The sequence below is a fragment of the Cuculus canorus genome, chromosome 20 (assembly GCF_017976375.1).
Source record: "Cuculus canorus isolate bCucCan1 chromosome 20, bCucCan1.pri, whole genome shotgun sequence".
Classification (NCBI taxonomy): domain Eukaryota; kingdom Metazoa; phylum Chordata; class Aves; order Cuculiformes; family Cuculidae; genus Cuculus; species Cuculus canorus.
Window position 1 is genome coordinate 167013 of NC_071420.1, and position 18118 is coordinate 185130.

At 52.8% G+C, this 18118-nt stretch overlaps 1 protein-coding gene across 2 annotated transcripts in view; it reads left to right on the plus strand.

The window, feature by feature from the left end:
- The first annotated feature begins 517 nt into the window (after positions 1–517).
- Positions 518–18118, plus strand: part of CLUH (clustered mitochondria homolog) — a 38651-nt gene continuing 21050 nt past the window's right edge. The window contains exons 1-7 of one of the 2 annotated variants that reach the window (XM_054085090.1): positions 518–730; positions 12829–13025; positions 14602–14773; positions 14933–15076; positions 15278–15405; positions 16026–16180; positions 17481–17606. In XM_054085090.1, the coding sequence (XP_053941065.1) occupies positions 613–730; positions 12829–13025; positions 14602–14773; positions 14933–15076; positions 15278–15405; positions 16026–16180; positions 17481–17606 (1040 nt within the window). In that variant the 5' untranslated portion in view covers positions 518–612. Of the gene's footprint in view, positions 731–8449; positions 9583–12828; positions 13026–14601; positions 14774–14932; positions 15077–15277; positions 15406–16025; positions 16181–17480; positions 17607–18118 lie in introns of those variants that run through there. The other variant, XM_009567413.2, reaches the window with a different exon arrangement.

The window sequence follows — 18118 nt, forward strand, 5'->3', positions numbered from 1 at the left end:
CCGGCAGCTCCTGCATTGCAGGGATACCCCTTCCCCCTGCAATGTTTCCTCTCCCTGCATCTGAGGTCTGGAGTGCACAGATCCATCCTGGCTCTGCTAGGGGTGCAAGCAGCGCCTGCATTACACGGATACCCCAGAGCCCCTCTTGTCCCTGCATCCCAGAGCTGGGGTGCACAGCCCCATCGTGGCTCTGCACGGATACTCCCGAGCCCCTGCTGTCCCTCGGACCTCGCTCGGGAGTGGGGTGGCTGTGTTTAATGACCTGCGCCCAGGAGAACCCCCGCAAAGGCCAGCCCAGTGCCCGCAGCCCTGGCGGGAGCAGCCGTGTCTGTGCAGGATCCGCATGTCCTGCAGCCCGGCCCTCCCTTCGGGGCGATCCCGGCCTGTTGGGAAGGTGGGACGGCAGCAAGCCGCAGCCGGTGACCTTCACGGCTCTCCCCGAGCTGTGCCCCCTCCCGGCGGGGCGGACGGCGCTTTCCCTTTAAGGCGCTGCGGGCAGCGGGAGGTTGGTTCCTTGGCGGCCGCCGTAGCGACGCGCGGGGTCGCGGCACCACGTGGGGCCGGAGCGGCGCTGTCCTTCGCGGCGGGCGGGCGCGGGGCTCGGCGCGGCCCATGGTCATTAAAGCGGACGAGATGCCGCCGGCTGCCGTGCCGGCTGCCGCGCAGGGCGGCGAGCAGCAGGAGCCGGGACCCCGCGGCAGGAGAGCGGCGGAGACGCAGCAGCGACCCGGTAAGGGGGCACCGGAGGATGGGGGTCCGGGCCTGGCGGAGCCGGGGTACGGGGGCACGGAGTCCGTGGCGGGGCCAGGGCACGGGGATACGGGGCCTGGCAGAGCCTGGCGGGGACGGGGTACCGGATATGGGGCCTGGAAGAGCCTGGCGGGGTTGGTGTATGGAGATCTGGGGGGTACGGGGCTTGTTGGGGCCGGAGTGCCGGGATACGGGGCCCAGCAGGGCTGGGTTATCGGGGTGCCGGGCCTGGAGGAGCCCGGCGGGGACGGGGTCCCAGGATACGGGCCCTGTCGAGGCAAAGGAACGGGGATACCGGGTCTGGTGGGGCCGGGTTACGGGATAAGGGGACAGGGTACTGGGGTACGGGCCTCGGCCAGGCCTGAGTACGGGGGGTACCGAGGTTGGCAGAGCTTGGCAGGGCCTGAGTACGGGGGTACCGAGGTTGGCAGAACTTGGCGGGGCCTGGGTACGGGGGTACCAAGGTTGGCAGAGCCTGGCGAGGCCTCGGTACCGGCATACGGGGCTGGGGAACCGGGGTACCGAGCCTGGCGGGGCCAGAGTACCCGTCCCAGTCCCGGCAGTGCAGGCCCGTCGACCCGTTTTCAACCCCCGGCGAGGTCTCGGGGGTCCGGGACTGGGGCGGGGACCTGGGGCGCTTCTGCTACCTCGGGCCGCTCGTCCCGCCGCGGCAGGCCCGATGGAGCGGCCGGGGCCCGCCGCGTCGTGGGGTCGTGCTCCTATCTCCCTCCCCGAGATCGTGAGAGTCCCCGTTTGTGGCGGAGCAGCCGTGCCGGGTCCCGGCAGCTCGGGGAGGCTCCGCGCAGCTCGTACTGAGGCCGCCGCCTCCCCGGGGAGCCGCTCACTGCCGCGCTGCGGGGCCGCGGCGCCCACAGCGGGGCCGGGGCGGGGGGTGCCCGCTGCTGCGCCCGTCTCGGTGAGGCCGACCCGGGCGGTGGGGCCCGGGGGAGGCGGCGGCGGCCCGTCCCGTCCCGGCGGAGCTGGCAGCCCCGGGCCCCGGTGAAGGTCACCTTCACCGCCCGCACCACCGCGCGGCCGCGGCGGGAGTAGCGGCCGCTCCGGGGCCCCGTGCTCCCCGGGCTGGGACCGGGGCCGGCGTGGAGGGAGCTGTGCCCACCGGTTCGGTGCTGCTGGGGTCGCAGGAGCCGTCCCGGCCGCGTGTTGGCCTCGGGCACGCTGCCCGCGTTGGCCTCTGTGTTGTGGGTAGGAGAGAGCTGAGACGCCCTGGAAGTTGAGGATATGGGAGCCCTTGCCATGAGAGGAAGCGCTCAGCAGCAAGACGTTAGGTTTTGCTGGGAAGGGCAGATGGCTCCTGTGAGATCTGAACTGGAAATTAGATGGTTTAACTAGTTATTTGTTGCTTGCTCAAGCTTTGAGTCGGAGCCTGGGTGGGGATGAGGTGCAGCCCCGTGTCCTGACTGTCCCCCGTGCTGACCGCAAGGCTCTGGGCACAGACCCTGCCAGGCTGTCCCTGCTCTGGGCTTTGCTGAGTGTGGTGCATTGTATCTTTAAAGATCGCAGTCCTGAGCACTCATCTTGGGCTCAGCCTTTTTCTCTGATCCTTTAATGTACAAGAAAAAGGGGTAGAAGCTGTGTGTTTTGTGGCTGGCCTTTGTCCTGAGGTGCTTTGATCCTGTGAGCGAGTGACCGCTGCTTCCTCCCTCCCTGATTTTATGGTGGTGAGGTGAATTTTTGAAGTTTGTTACCCAAATCAAAGTTCACTAGCGTTTGGTGCTGGAGCAGGCTGGACGCAGTTCAAGAGTGGGGAGTGCAGTGCTGAAAGCCTCCCCTTCCCCCCACACACTGGGTTTTAGAGAAGGTATCAGGCCTGCAGTGCCAGCAACTGGGTTAAAAAGTTACACTGTGTAATCCCTGCTTCTTAGGGCACAAGCTGATTGCCAAAGGAGGGAAGGAGGAAAAATCCTCCCAGTGTTTCAGTACTGTGAGATTGCTGGAGCACCTCATGGGTCTGAGGAGGAGGAGGAGGAGAACGAAGGCCCTTGTCTGGGCTGGGAGCTTGGGGCTGAGGCAGTATCTCTGGCACAGGGCTCCCAGGCAGGGATGGTGAGGCAGAGGCAGCCTGTCCACCTTAGTGTCCACCTGACCAGCTCTAGTTCCCAGGCTGCTCTGTCATCTAGGGTCAATCAGCCACCACTCTGGTGTACCCACTGCTGCCTGTGCCTCATCTTGGGCACCCAGCTTTGTCTGAAGGTGGCTATTGGTCCTGCTGGTCAGTAGGCAGGCTCCAGCGGGCTTCTCCCTGAGGAAATGCACCCCTCTGCTGTGCCAGGCCTCCAGACATGGAGGTTGTTTTCTCTGCCTCTAAAAGGCGAGAGGGCTGACGACTGTTTCTCTCCATTCCCCAACTGGAAAGGGCTCGTCCTTCTGAGTGCAGAAATACACAAAAACTTGAACACTTGGAGTTCCTGTAATGATTTCTGCTGGGGCCAGTTATGCTGGCACGAGACGAAGAGATAGCCGTTGTGTGTCGTGTTTCTTGGATTATTTTTGTTCTGACAGTTGTTGCTGCTTTAGAACGAGTTTGTCTCGCGTGCAAGTTTAGTGGTGCTTCTAGGTACCATAAAATGCTTTTCAACCTTGCCTTGCCCAAAGGTTTGCTTTTTCTGGCTAGATCCCCTGTCTCTGTTCTCCAGGTGACCCGTATCTTCAGACACGTCTTCTGTTAGGAAAGCAGAGAATGCTGGTGTTAATGGAAACTGCTGTGGAGGCAAGTGTGGCTGTGCATTAGCAACAAGGTCAGAAGACGAATACTTAATCTCGGGATATGCTATTGATGTCTGTCGCCCGACCTTGGAAGTTCGCTGGTGTTTTTGAAAGGACTGAATTGCTGGCAGTTGGGTTTTTTTTAATTTGCAGTTTTAAAGAGCTCTGGGGGGAGAATCAGAGGAATATTGCGCAAGAGAAATTTGATCACCGCTACAAGGTTAAGAAGAGGAAAGGAGTGCGATAACACAGCATCTGTGCAGCAAGGTGGGGGATGGGAACCAGGGGAATCGTGTCCGGATCAGCTCTGCTGCTGGGATATTGGAGTTGAGGGGGGAGCTCACTGCTCTGCCTGAGTAACCTTGCTGGTGGGTTTCCCAGCTGAAAAGCAGAAGGAAGTAGGTCAGGAACATGCACCTGGATAAATGCTCCTGCAGATGCAGACCTGGGTCATGCACAATGAAACCAGTGTTGTGTTACAGAGGCCTGTGTTTGCCTTCTTCGCTTGTAAATGTCTAAACTTGGCAGCACATGCCTCTCCTGCAGCTTTCCGGCATTCACTTTGCTTTCTTGCATTGCACTCTCTTGGTTGTATTGGAGAGTTGTCATTTCTAGAAGCTTTAAAGAGCTGCAGTTCATGCATTTTTCTACTTGCATATGAGAAGCAACACTGGTCCACAAGGCAGTGCATGGACAGGGTGTGAAAAATGGAAACCAAAGCGTGGCTGCTCCTGTGGTGGCTGTTTGGTGATAGGTCAGTTTTTCACTAGCGGTAACAAGGCTGTCTCAGAGATAGTGTTTGGTTCTCACCACCTGCAAGCGTGTGGTGGTTGTAGTGGAGCTCCTACATCCACATTTAACAGTTGAGCTTTCTGTTGTGTTCTCCCTCTGTAACGGTGAGTCTGGATTATTTTTGTTCTGAGAGTTGCTGCTTTAGACGTGGTTGTCTGGCATTTTCTTGGCAATATGACATAGAGGCACTTACACAAATGACAAACTTTCCCTCTTTGAGTGAGAAAGTAGATCTACCCTCGAGGCAGTAAGCTCTTCTCTGAAGCTGAAGAAATAACTGCTGTGGTGCTCCCTTCCCACTTGACCGATCCTGAGGGAAAAATCTGGTGAAGCAGGCCCCTGCAGTGAGATTCCCTCCTGCAGTGACATTAGATTAATGATGTGTGTTTTTTAAAGCAGCACTTCCTTTCTTTGCTGTTCTCTTTCCCTTTAAAGAGAACAACTGTACTGCAACCCTTTGAGGAAGCTTCAGGCTTGGAGGAGTTTGGTGTAGTTACTGTCCAATGTAGATCTGTAGCGTTGTGACTCTTGTCCTGTTGTCTGCAGCTCCTGCAGGTTGGATTAGTCTGGCAGCAGCCTCACTTCCCAGGCTCTCTGCTGGCTAACCTGCCATTGCAGTCGGTCAAGACTGGAACTGGTAATGTGAATATCGGCTCTTTGCAAGCTGTGTTGTGTGGAATACCCTGCAAGCCTGCGCTGGGGTAGGACTCAGCACTGTTGGGAGCACAGAAGCCTGAGAAGCCTCCACCAGCTGGGAAGTTCAGCGTGCAGGTTTGGCTGGGGTTAAGGTAGGCTCTGGGGCCAGCTCAGGTTGTGGCACTGTGCAGGTCTGGGTGAATTTGCTTGATGTCTCTGGCAGAGGGGTTTCTGCGGGACAGGCGAGTTTCCCAGGCTGCTGCCTGCAGCATACTCTTGCAGAACTGCAGGGAGCTGCCACCCAGCCTGTTTCCCTGGAGCTTTGTGTGATCCCAGGCTCGCGCAGGGCTGATCCGGTGGGAGGCTGCAGGCTAATTGGCACATCTGCACCACAGGAGGCAGGAAGGTAGCTGAGAACAACATTGCAGCCATTGGATCTCCCCTGCAAGCCCTACCCAGAGCCTTCTGCCATCAGCTTGGCAGGTCTTGGGGCTCTCAGGACTGGGAGAATTGGTCTTTCGAGGCTTGTGCTGCGTGGAGTTTTGTCCAGAGCAGCTGTGGTTGTGGTGAGAGGTGTCAGTGGTAGCGCAGGGTGAAGCTGGAGTCTTCTCTGTGACACTCTGGAGCTGTGGTTGTTACCTCTCAGTGCAGCTGCGTCTGTCTGCAAGCCAGATGTTCTGCTGGTCCCCCTGCACGCAAAGTCTAACAGGACAGTTCACTGCCGTGGCCTAGGTAGCTTTCCAAAACTGAGGTATGTGCCAGAATAAAATATATGTAATTGGATAATCATCGACTTATTCTGGGTACCTGTCTGAAACGCCATGCCTTCACGCGGCTCCCCTCTCTTGAAATCTGAGAAACGTGCTCTTCCCAATGCAGCCTATGTTTTTTGCTGGTGCTGATCTTTGCACCCTGCCTGATGTCCTAGTCTTTGCTCCTGATTTCTGTGATGTTTGAATTGTACGTTGTAGCAGGGTCGCCCAGCCAACTTGTTTCAGGACTAAGTTGCCAAAGTTTTGGTCACATAGGAAGTTTACAGATGGGTTTGAATGTAATTCCAGGTGTGGAGAGCACAGCTTGGTTAACTTGGAGTGCCGCATGCAAAGCATGAGGCATTTTGGTGGCTTATAAGTACCTGAGCCAGCAGCCATGGGACCCCAAGAACACCCCAGGGGCACAGCGGCAGTGCGGTTATCCTGATATCGGTACAAATACAGAAAAGCCACAAACTTCTAGGTAGGTTGGAATGTGGCTTAAGTTGTTAAGTCCATACAGGCAAATTTTCCTGTGGATGCACAAGAACTAGGAGTGATTAATTTCACCACTTGCCATTCACAGATTGTTAGTGTCACAGGAGTGATGTGCAGACCAGTGAGCTTGAGGCCTTTATCTAGAGAGCTGCATGCTGCAGCCCCACCATGTTCTCCATGCTGGTCAGTCCCTTGTGTTGTAAAGTTGCTGAAAATTAGACACGGTGCTTATACATCTGCTCGCAGGTAGGTTGTAACCACTTTGAGTTGAATGGCTACAGTAGAGAAGCTCTAATGTTTCGCCCTGAGCCCTTCTTAAAAGAAGTGCTTGTTGCACCTCAAGTGCTGATGGTTTCTGGGAAGCTGTGGTTTCCACTAGGAAGGAAGAGGTAGGCACTTCCATTCTGTCTCCCACCTCCCGTGTTGGGATATCCTGCAGAAGTGTTTCCATAGGGCCTCTCTGGAGGAAATGCCTGTTCATTTAGTCAATTTATTTACATTCATAAATTATTTCCTTTATTGAATTTATTATTCAGCTAAAATTTAATTTGCTTTGGCTATACTGACACCAGCCTTCCTATGTTAAAGCTAGTGTACTGTGCTGCTCTGAACTTGCTTGGCTTGAGTTGAAGAACGGCTGCTCAGCTTCGTGAGACCTCCTGACCAGGTACTTCTCCAGGAGGAGAACTGGCCTCTTTCTAGAGGTCTCTTGATAACAAGGAAGAGTTGAAGCTATCCATGCATCTCATCTCCTTCAAAAATCATCAGAAAACCACAAATTGCTGCTGTCAATGTGTTCAGAAGGTTGGTGCTGGCTCATGAGGCTGAGGAGTGCCTTGTCCTAGGACTCCAAGGCTCCTGCCCTGAAGAAGCAGTCGTGGTGGTGCCTAGGGCTCCTGGGCAGGAGGTCAGAGGAGTTGGAGAAACTTTTCTTCTGATTCCTGTTCCCTTTAGAAGGGTAAGAGAAGCCAACCAGGGATTTCTGTGGAGAGCTTTTGGTGTGTTTTTCAGCTGGTTTTTGCTTCTCTCCTGGCAGGTGGCTTGCTGATGCTGAGGCTCTGGGGTCTGCTTTTGGCCCTCCCAGGGCCTTCTTTGGAGAAGGGATTGTCCTTCCTCAGTGAGTGTGTCATGTTGACCCTGAGGAAGTGTTCATGTGAGCTCTGGGGTCTTGGCTTCATTCTAGTTTTGTAATTTTTTTTGTTCTAAGGATGTGGAGTGGATTTTTCTTCTCCGTGCAGACTTGGGCCCTGTTACCTGTGCGAAGCCGTGTCTAGTGCTTGGGAGATGTGCTGGGGAAGCCTGTGCCAAAACTCAGGCTACCCAGGGGTGAGGGAGTTGTCACATTTGTCAGACATGAAGGCTTTCCCAGGTGGATCTGAGGCTGGTTTGTTCAGGCTGCAGCTCTTGCACATCACCATCGTGTCTCTGAAAGATCCAGCTCTTTGCATGCGTCCCAGGAAACTGGGAGCACCGAAGGGGCCCGAGTGCCTGGGTGCCGAACAGTGCGTGTGTTGGTACAGGATGTATGCCGCCACGCAGAGGGACTGTGACACCTGGCTGGTGCCACTGAGAGAGGACAAGGAGCAAGCAGCTGCAACCTGGCCTTGTGGAAGACATGCTGTGGCCTCCCTGAGGTGCCTGGAGCTTCCAGAGATCTCCAGCTCCATAATCCCCGCTTCAGTTGCAGGGATTTCTTAAATTAGCATGGAGAAAGGAGTGGAGAAAGGAGTGGTGTTAGCGGATTGTGTGTGTGGTTTTGTGGTTGGTTTGTGTTTGATATGGCAGAGCAGGGAGAGAGGACAGAAAATTAATCTGGAAACTACAGGCTGGTTCACTGCCTGGCTGTTTTGTGCTTGCTTGATTAGTATGGATGGCTGTGCCCTGGCCCAGGCCTACCATAGTAACTGCCCTCGCCTTGTAATCCAATGCCTTTCACTTGCTTACAGGTTTGGCAGCGCTGAAGGGCTCTAGCCCTTGTCCCATGCTGCACTGGTGCAGTGCTCGAGATCAGGTTATTTATAACCACCTCTGGGCTGGGGCGATTGGGCTGGCATCCCTCTGTGAGTGCGCTTGAAGAACCTGTTGGATACGCGTCTGGTTTTTGTTCCGACACGGCAGGGAGAGGAGAGCTCCAGCTGCTGGGAGCTGCTTTTGGGCTCCGCAGATACCATGGTGGTGTGAGCGTGGCGGTCGGGGAGGAGGGTGAAGGCACGCAGTGGATGAAGGTTGCTGGGTAGCACTTTTGGGAGGACTGCAAGAGCCCTGTGTCTGGTTCTGGAGACCACGTGGGATGTGAGCTCAGGGTACTGCACCGAGCCAGCTGCTAGTCCTCTGCCTCCCACCACTCTGGGGCCAAGCAGAAATTTTCTTTGGAGAAAGTGGATGACTGCGTGAGAAGGCGTGCGGGTCCTGGCTGCAGAGGGTGAGGGCTGCTGCGTGGGAGTTTGCCTTGTGGGGACTTCAATATATGTGTGCAAACAAGAGATTTGCAAACAAAACTATCTTTTCTAATTTGGTGCTGTATGAGCCAGGCTGCTTGTGATCATGGGGAATGGCCTTTTTGCAAACTGCTGCAGGCATGTCACCGATCTAATCTTCCAGACACGCAGCTTTAACTCACCCGATGAGAGGTCACCCCTCTTACCAAAGACTCCCCCGAGCTGCGCCATCTGCCCCGGGGTGCCAGAAGCTGCCCAGTGTGCTGGGCCGTATCCAGACATCATCCCCAGCGAGGCTGTGTCTGAAAGTCTGCAGAACTACGCTGAATACCTCCAAGACCTGTCTTGCACCATGGATGAAGAAGGAACGGTGACAGCCTGTGATAAGAACTGCTTGAGACCTGGTGTTGGCACTGCCAGCCTGCTCCAGCAGGCAGAGGCATCCTGTGCAGTGGCTGTCCTTCCAGCCGACCTTGGGGAAGGGACAGCCAGGCTGGTTGATCATGCTCAGTTGCTCGAGGCCTGCCAGAGCTGCGTGAAACTTGAGGACAGCAGCTTAGCCCATAGATCCTGCCGCCAGGAGGAGCACGTGGCAGCAGCTGATGGGGGGGATGTGGGTCCTGAAGCAAATCCCACTGGCTGTGGCCATGGCGAGGGAAGAGCAGCCTTGCGTTTAGACACAGCCTTCATAGGTCAGGACAGCGTGCTGAAACACGGAGGTACTGCTTCTTCCCTGAGGAGCCCTGGGACACCTTCCTCTGCTCTACCAGCAAGAAACAGGAACAACTGCCTAGCCCAAAGGACAGTTATGCCACCTGTCTCTCCTAGTGAGATATCACCCAAGGCTCAGAATGCAAGTACTGGTTCTGTAGCAGTGGACCTCGCTGCCTGCCCCGGCAGCAGGTCAGGCTGTGATCCTTACTCTCAGCTGCTCTCCAAGCAGCACCACCAGCAGAAGAGGAAGAAGAAGAAAAAGAAGATTGCTCTTCTAGGTGCTCAGCAGCATTGTGCTCTGCCATGCTTCACGTAGCCAAAATGCTGTATGCCCATGTTGGGGGTGGGTGGCTGCGTGTGCCTATGGGATGGGGTAGAACAAAGGAGAGGGGAGGAGGCAAGGTGATGTTTTAACTTCACAGCAGGAAAAGGAGGAAGGTGGCAAGGTATCCCACCTGGGGTATGTCCCACAGAGGGACCTGCTTGGGCCTTGTCTGTTAGCAAAACAAACATAAGGGGGTTTGCTTAGTTTTTCTCAATTCATAAAGCAAATCCTCCTCTTATTTGTGACTGCAAACACGGTCCTGGTAAAAGATAGGAGCATCTTTGCCAGGCCCAGCCTGCGGCAGTGCAGACAGGAGCATAGGGTGGTAAGGGACTGCTTTGCTTGGAGCCTTTGGCTCCCTGCAGCCTCCTGCAGGTGGGAGGAGATGGAGCAGCTCTGTGGCTATTGTGAGCATACAAGGTGAGATGTTCCTTCACCTGGTGCATCTCTCCAGCACTGTGGGGACGGCAGGACCAGTGGTTGCAGCATGGGAGGAAAGCAGCCATCTGACTGCATCCTGCTTTCTTACTCTCCTTCTCCATAAACTGGCACCAATGTGGCACTTGCCCTGAAGAAGGACCTCAAGGATATGGGAAACTGAAATTGTTATCTTTTTAATCTGAAGGCCTTTCTATCACCGTACTTGGTTCTTGTTCAGTCTATATGCAGTGGCTGGATTTTGGTCTTGAGTGTTGTCTTCTGGTGCAGCTGGTGGCATGAGGGGATGTGTAGGGTGACTGACCTGAGCTAGTTGCTTAATTTTAGGGCTTTGCTTGCTCTCCATGCGCTGAGCCAGCAGTGGGTGTTGAGGCTGCCGGCATGGCTGGTTGGGGGATCATGCAGGAACTGTTTTACGCTGCTCAAAATGAGAACAGAAAGGCAGAATTTGGGCTCTCAGAGACACTGGAGCCAATAATAAGAAATGCATTTCTAAACTTGGAGACAAAAATGTTAGGGCTTAATTTTCATTTTTTTCACCTTTAGTAATTTCCACTGCTACTAAACGTAGGGAAGGAAACTCCTCACCTACAGAGCAGTCCCTCCGGACCAGGCTAACTCACAGCAACAGAACCTTGCTGTCTTTTGACCTGGATAATCTGAGAAAAGGATTAGTGACTGAATTTGTAGATGATTAGTTTGAACATGAATTAGTTATTAACTAAAACTTCCCATGCTCTGTGCTGTCTGTTACTGTATGCAGCTGGCAGTGGTCAGATTTAGGGATCTTGACCAGTTGGGTTCGGGAGGTGCCCTCCCACCTCTGCAGGTTTGCTGTGAATAGGAAGCATCATTAACCCAGAGCTGGTCACCTTGGCCTGTGTTCTCATTGTCCAGGTGAAAAGATGAAACATAATCCTTTTACTGATCCTCTGTGCCAGGTGCAAGCTGCAGTCAGGCAGTGTGTGCTCCTGGTGAGGTGGTTTCTGTGCCACCGCCTCCCCTCTGAGGTGTTTTTGCTTTGCCTTTTCTCCTGACACTCCAGTCTTCCATGTGCTCTGGGCTTGTTCACACTGTGCTCCAGAGTAGCAGTGAGAACATCATGTTACAGCTCGGCTGCCAGCCAGCACAAGCTGGAGCTGAGCCGCCTCTGATGCGCCTATGGATGCAAACCAAAGGCCAGAAGGAGGAGGGTCCTTGCTGGGATGCTGGCACATGCTTTGGAATGGCAGGGGAGCGCCTGGAGGTCACAGCCTTTGGTTGAGACTGCAAAACCACATCTCGAGGCCAACATATACTGGGAGGGCTTTCCTGCTCTGTATCCAGCAGTGGGAGCAGGGCAGTGAGCAGGAGGAGTGCAGGGGAGCACCCCTGATCGGCGAGAACAGCTATGATAGCATTCAGTATTCAAGCCACAGCGCCAGCCTGTGTTTCAGAAATGATGGAGGTTGAGCTGCCATCTTCCCCAGAGCGCAGCTGGGATTGGGACTGATGCCATGTGAGGAGGTGAGGGAGACAAAAGAGACCTGCCACATGGAGCTGGCTGGAGGACTGCAGCTTGGTGCTCACCAGCCTCGGAGCTTGTGCAGTCTTTCAGAAAGGCTGTTCCAGTGCCTGGAGAAGTCCCCAGGGCACTCCATCTGCACCACCTACAAGTGCGTGCCCGGGAGCACCAAGCTGAAACCACCATGTCTGCCTTCGTGTGTCCAGTGACTGGGGTTGCTGGCAGTGCACGGCCAGGCTGGGACAGCCATGCTGTGAATCCTTCCTGTGGGGTCTGATGCCTGCTCCCCCTTCCAGCATTCCCTACCTGGAGTCAGAGCTGTTTCCTGCTCCTGGAGGTCTCCTCTCTCTCTCAAAGGCTGTCATCAGCAACTCTTTATACCACTCCAGCTTACTCTGCAGCACCTTTGTCCTCTTTAGCATGGTCCTCGGTGTGGTTTGATGGTTCTAGACTCCTCCAGGAGACCTGCAGCTTTTTAGATCTTATCATCTCTCTGACACTATCCGAGTTATTGGAGAAGAAAACAAACCATTGCGGCAGCAGTGAAGTAGGTGCAGAGAGCTCCCTGTTCCTCTGACACATCTGGCTAAATGAGCACTTAAAATGTCGTCACCTTTTTCTTGAATAAAATTGCTTAGGCAAAGCCTCACCCTGGCAGCATGGGATCACCGTGAAGTATTTTGGAAATGGAAAGGGTGGCCAGATGCAGGCAGGGCGTGGAAGCTGTTTGTGTGCCTGTGGAGTAACATGGCTGCCACGTGATGCGCAGCTTAGCAATGCAACTGCCGTCTCTTCCCCTCCTTTCTCTCCTGGTGGAACAGCAGCGGACCAGGAGGTATGTTAGGAGCTGTGTAACATGTTACTACAGAGGTTACAGCTGCCTGCGGGCCACAAAGTGCCACACCCCCATTTCTTTTAATTAAGAGGCTTCTTAAGACTGGGCTGAATGTGTTGTATACTGACCCATCCTTCCTGCTTTCCTTCCCTCCCCACTCCACGCACTGTTTGTGGAAGATGCAAACACTGCAGGCGAGCAAGAGCGTGTTAATTATGCTGTAAGGCAAAGGGAGGGAAGGGCCTGGCACACCTATGTCTAGTAAACACCAAGTACAGAATAAAACCCTTGCTGCCTTTTAACCCCTCACTCCCTTGGATTGGCCAGAGAACAGTGGTGGTGTCCGAAACAGACTCTCCAGCCGCTCGGAGAGGATCATCAGTTTGCTCTTACCTTGTCTAAATATCTCTCTCCTCTCCCAGAGCACCCATCTGGCGTGGCACTGATGAATGGCAGCGGCCCGCACGAGAGTGTCAAGGGTGAGAAGGATGCCAGGCAAAATGGCCATGAGGAAGCTGATGCGGGAGAAGATGGGAATGACCAGGAGGTCATTGTTATACAGGACACAGGATTCACCGTCAAGATCTGTGCTCCAGGGACAGAGCCCTTTTCCCTGCAGGTACCTCTCTTCACTGGCTGGGGAAGGGACCAGAGTGTTTGAGCGGGTGCACACACAGCACTGTCCCTTCAGCCAGCCACACTGGGAAGGGGACAGGGGACTGTGCCCAGGGAGGCCCTGTTAGCCTCCATGGCCTGGACAGTGCCTTCAGGCTGCTTGCAGCTCCCTGATTCTTCTGTCCTCTGATGGGATTAAAGAGGAGAAGGAGGTAGCAAAGCATTGAGGTGCAGGAAGAAGAAGCTGGTGGACCAGTGGCTTCTAGAGAAAAAGATGTGAGCAACAGGCTGTCTGGCACAGGCCTGCCTAGGCTTTGCAAGGACAGGAAGGGTGTTTTTCTCCAGATTCCAGGTGTGGAGCAAGGGTAGAGGGAATTAACTGAGGTGTAGCTGCTCTTTGTTCGTCAGAGGGGCGCAGGCATGGAGAGGAATGTAGGAGAAATGACCTTCCCACTTCTGTTTAAAAGGAGGGATGTGAAAACATGACTTCTGGGTCTGACTCAGGAAGGGAAAATCCCTTGCTTACCCAGCAGTTTTGGCATGATGCTCCTTCGAGCTGTCTGGGTTTGGTACAGCAACAGGTGCTAGCACAGCTTGGGGAACTCAAGCACCAACCTGAAGATCAAGAAAACGATGCAGTCTCCACTTCCCCTCTGCACAGAGAGCTCTGCGTGTGTCATGTGGACAATGACATGTGGTGCTAGCTCAGGACACGCTTCGACATGCCTACCTGGCATTCATATTTAGCTTAATACTTCATCCAAATGGCTTTCAGTGAAGTAACTCTCATTTCAGGGGGAGGCATCTGGAGTCTAAACCCAGCCGGAAGTCTTCTCTCCCAAAGACCAGCAGAGAATGCAATGAAATTGCATCCTGCATGGAAACTAGCTTTATCTCGGCCTAGCTTTTTTCTCCTTTAAATCCTCTTGGCTGTTAGTTATAATAGGCTAATAATAGCAGGCCCTGTTGCTTACAGCAGCTTATGTAAACTACCCTGAATCCTCCTAGCTTGGGAGCAGTGGCAGTGCTGCTGGAGCTAGAGCAAGGAGGTAGGAAAGCCGCCCTGGTGCACAAGCTGAGGCAGTTTCTTGTGTCGTGAGAGCTGTGCACGTGCAAGACAACATGCCCTGGAGGTGAGGCACTGGCACAGACATGCCACGCCACACTACAAATACAGTGGCAGATCACGTTCTGTTTTCCATTTGCATCATTCAAAGCCTCACCACAAACGTGCAGTGTGAATGGATAAGGAGGGAGCCCCTGGTGTCTCCCACCACCTTCAATTCCTTCACTACCCTCTCTGCCACCTCTGTCCTGTGCTGAGTGCTTAGGAAAGCAATAGGCTGGTGCACCTGTGGGTGCCAAGCCTTGTAGGATGGAGCTGGGGTGGCTGGCCCTGCCACAGGTGACAGTGTCCTCCTGGCAGGGACAGAAGTCATCTTCCTGGGAGGCAGAGCTCGAGTTTACCTTTCCAAGCATGGAGAGGTACAAGAAGTATTTGATTCTGCAGTAGAGGGACAAAGTTTGGCAAGAACACATGTGAGGATCGAGATAACTAAATGGATTCTTTCATTCTTAAGGTCTCTCCTCAAGAGATGGTGCAAGAGATCCACCAAGTTTTGATGGACCGTGAGGATACCTGCCATCGGACTTGCTTCTCTCTGCAGCTGGATGGCAATGTCCTTGATAACTTTGCCGAGCTGAAAACTATTGAAGGACTACAGGAGGGCTCGCTGTTGAAAGTGGTGGAAGGCAAGTTCCTTCAGACTCTGGGAGGGAATGAGTAAGGGTGTTCACAGGGAGTGGTTTTGGCCACTGACAGCCCTTTTCTGTGGTCTGTTTTTGAGACCTGTGTGTGAAAGGAGTAAGCAACTGTAATTCCAGTTTCTTTCCTCCCTTTTTGGTCATCAGAGCCATACACAGTGCGAGAAGCCAGAATACATGTGCGTCACATTCGGGATCTTCTGAAGAGTCTTGACCCATCAGATGCTTTCAATGGCGTGGATTGCAATTCGCTATCCTTTCTGAGTGTCTTCACTGAAGGAGACCTGGGAGGTAGGAGGCAAAAAGGCTTCTCTGGTGTGGTCACTGTTGGCATTCCCCTTGCTTTGTTAAAACACATTGTAACAATCAGCAGTCCCACATCACTCAGGAGTGCAGGGAAACACTCAAACACTTCTGTTCCCCCTTGAATAATTACCAGAGGACAGAATGCTGCGCTTTTCAGCACTGACTTGCTCTCTGTATCCATTGTAGACAGTGGAAAACGGAAGAAGAAAGGTACCGAGATGGAACAAATTGACTGCACCCCTCCTGAACATATCCTGCCAGGTAGCAAAGAGAGACCGCTGTGTGCCCTTCAGCCCCAGAACAGAGACTGGAAGGTAGAGTTCTGTGGCATTTTAACACCTATAAGCACGTTCCCTGCAGCAAATTGGTGTTTAGGGATTGAAATATGCACTGAAGCGGACTTTGGGATTTGTTTTGCTTAATGCTTAATGAGTAGTGGAATCACACTGCTTAGCCAAAAGAATAAAGTCCAAAAGCAAGTCCAGTGTGCAAAATACTGGACACAGAGTCTGGACACCTGCAGAGGTGGTGGGAGGGGTGGCAGGGAAGGGAGAACTGATATCTCTGCAAAGTTCTGGAGGCAGGATCTGAAGATCGCTACAAATTACCCTTATTTTCCCAAACTCTCCTGTTTAGAAGCTGTCATTTGAAAACCGGTACAACAAGAAGTCCATGCCTTGTGCAGCCCAAAGGCCCAGAGTGTCTGTATTTATCAATATCTTAGGGTGTGAAAGGCAGCAAACTGAAGCAAATCAGTGGACTGCAAGGAGCTTGACGAGGGCTATGCTCTTGAGACCAGTTTTTTGTAACTTTGTTTCTGGAACCAAGCAAGGGCAGCAGGTGAAAGAAATCTGGCTTATACATCAGGTGGCTCTATAACTCAAGGGAATTAATTCCTGCTGACAGGAGTTGCTTCTGTTGTGTTCTTCTGTAGCCTTTGCAGTGCCTAAAGGTATTGACAATGAGTGGCTGGAACCCTCCACCTGGTAACCGGAAGATGCATGGAGACCTCATGTATTTATATGTCATCACAGTGGAGGATCGGCACGTCAGTATCACTGCATCCACTCGAGGATTTTACTTGAATCAGTGAGTAACTAAGATTCCTCCTGTCCTGCCGTGCAGTAGGAAGCTTGGGATAACCAAGTGGAAAAGAACCCACAAACAAACAGTGGCTGTTTGGTGTTTTTTTTGGTGGAAGGTAACCTATTTTAATTTGCTGCTCACATGGGTTTGTTGCTGTACTGGATTGGGCTGTTCAGTTATGTCTGGTACCATTTCTCCACTGTGAATAAATGCCTGATGCTTTAGGGAAAGTTTAAACAACCCATAATGTCACTAATGAGAGCATTTTGAGTTGGGAGGTAATTCCTTCCTGCCCATTGTAACTATCTCATTTTGCCCAAAAGTAAAAGCACAGCCTGTCAGGACTTCCTAAACTGTGTGTGGATTTGACTAGATTTAATTGTGTTTTAGATAGGGACTATGAGAGATAGTTTAAGTGGCTGTGCGCCTATTGGAGGGCATGCAGGGTCCGTCTAGCGCAGGAGATTAACAGAGACCTGTTGAGTTTGAGAACTTCAGAGCAGCAAACCCTGCCATACCTGAACAACCATCAGCTCAGAAAAAGTGCTGGGTGGCCTTGATCCTGCCATGCAGATAATTGCTGGGGCAACCGTAACTGCATGTTTGAAATACAAGGTTATAATTCAACAAAGAATGAAGCTCCCTGAAGAGAAGGAGAACTAAAAATATAGAAGATGAAGTTCAAGCACATGTCCATCTTCTGCCCCATGATGAAGTGGAAGTGCTCTGTGTTGAACTGGCTCATGAAAGAAATAATGTGGGGTCCATTAAGTGCTAAAAGTAATAGGTCTAAGGGCACGGATCTGAGTGCGGGTCTCAGGATGCCAAGTGGCACAATGAACGTGAAACAAGCAGCCCTTTTGAGTTTGGCAAAACGTGACCTGGAGAGGGAGACCTGTTAGTGTGCTTCTGGCAGGTCTGGTGCTCCTGCTTCCAACCAGGAGACATGGTATCTTGAGAGGACACCGACTGTTCGATGTAGTTGATGTTACAGTTGGGTTCCCTGTTAAGCAAAGGCCCTTTTGATTGGTGTTTTTGGGAAGCTTTGTGAAATAGGTCCTTCCCAGCTATAAAAATGTAAGCTTCCTTTGATTGTGGTGGTGGCTGAAGAAAGGTCTACTTTAAATTTGCTGTGCAATCCGTGAGGGCTCAGGTACAGGGTCACTAACTGTATTGTGTGGAGAGACTGGTAAGGGCACTTGCAGCCCATCTGCACATTTGGGCATGTTGTACAGGCCTTTCATGCATTGCACATATGGAAAGCTCTTGCTACTTGTCTCTTTTTTTTTTTTATCTCTTGCAGGTCTACTGCATACAACTTCAATCCCAAACCTGCAAACCCTAGTTTTCTCAGTCATTCCTTGGTGGAACTACTTAACCAGATCAGCCCTACCTTCAAAAAAAACTTTTCCACTCTGCAGAAAAAACGGTAGCAGCACTTTTTCCTCTTTAGTTGCCTTGAGTAGTCTGTTGTGAGATTGGTTGGTGAGGCTCAGGTTCTGTGGGAACTGGATGCCACTGATGTAGCAAAGAGTGCAATGCCCACTTTCTCTGAGCTCATGTAGCAGTGGGGTGGTTGGGACAAGCCAGTCTATGCAGCAAGCACCACCAAAACACCTGACTAAATGTCATGGCAGCACCCTGTTGTATCTGGCTTTCCCTCACTCAAACATGGAGCTCTCGGAGCTGATGAGACTTGTCTGTTGTTCAGCATGACAGTAGCAGAGGCTTGTGGAAGCCCAGAGTCTTGATCCTTATTCACTGTGTGGTTTCTTTTGGCCATAGCTCCCAGATGATTCTTGCCTACATCATGTAGATTTTCAGATTTCAGTTCTGCTTAAAGCAAAAGATGAAGGGACAACAGCTTTTCATTGCCATGGGAGTATTGGTTATGGGGCTTACCTGGAATTCAGGACACACTGTCCCTGCTGAGAAACTGAA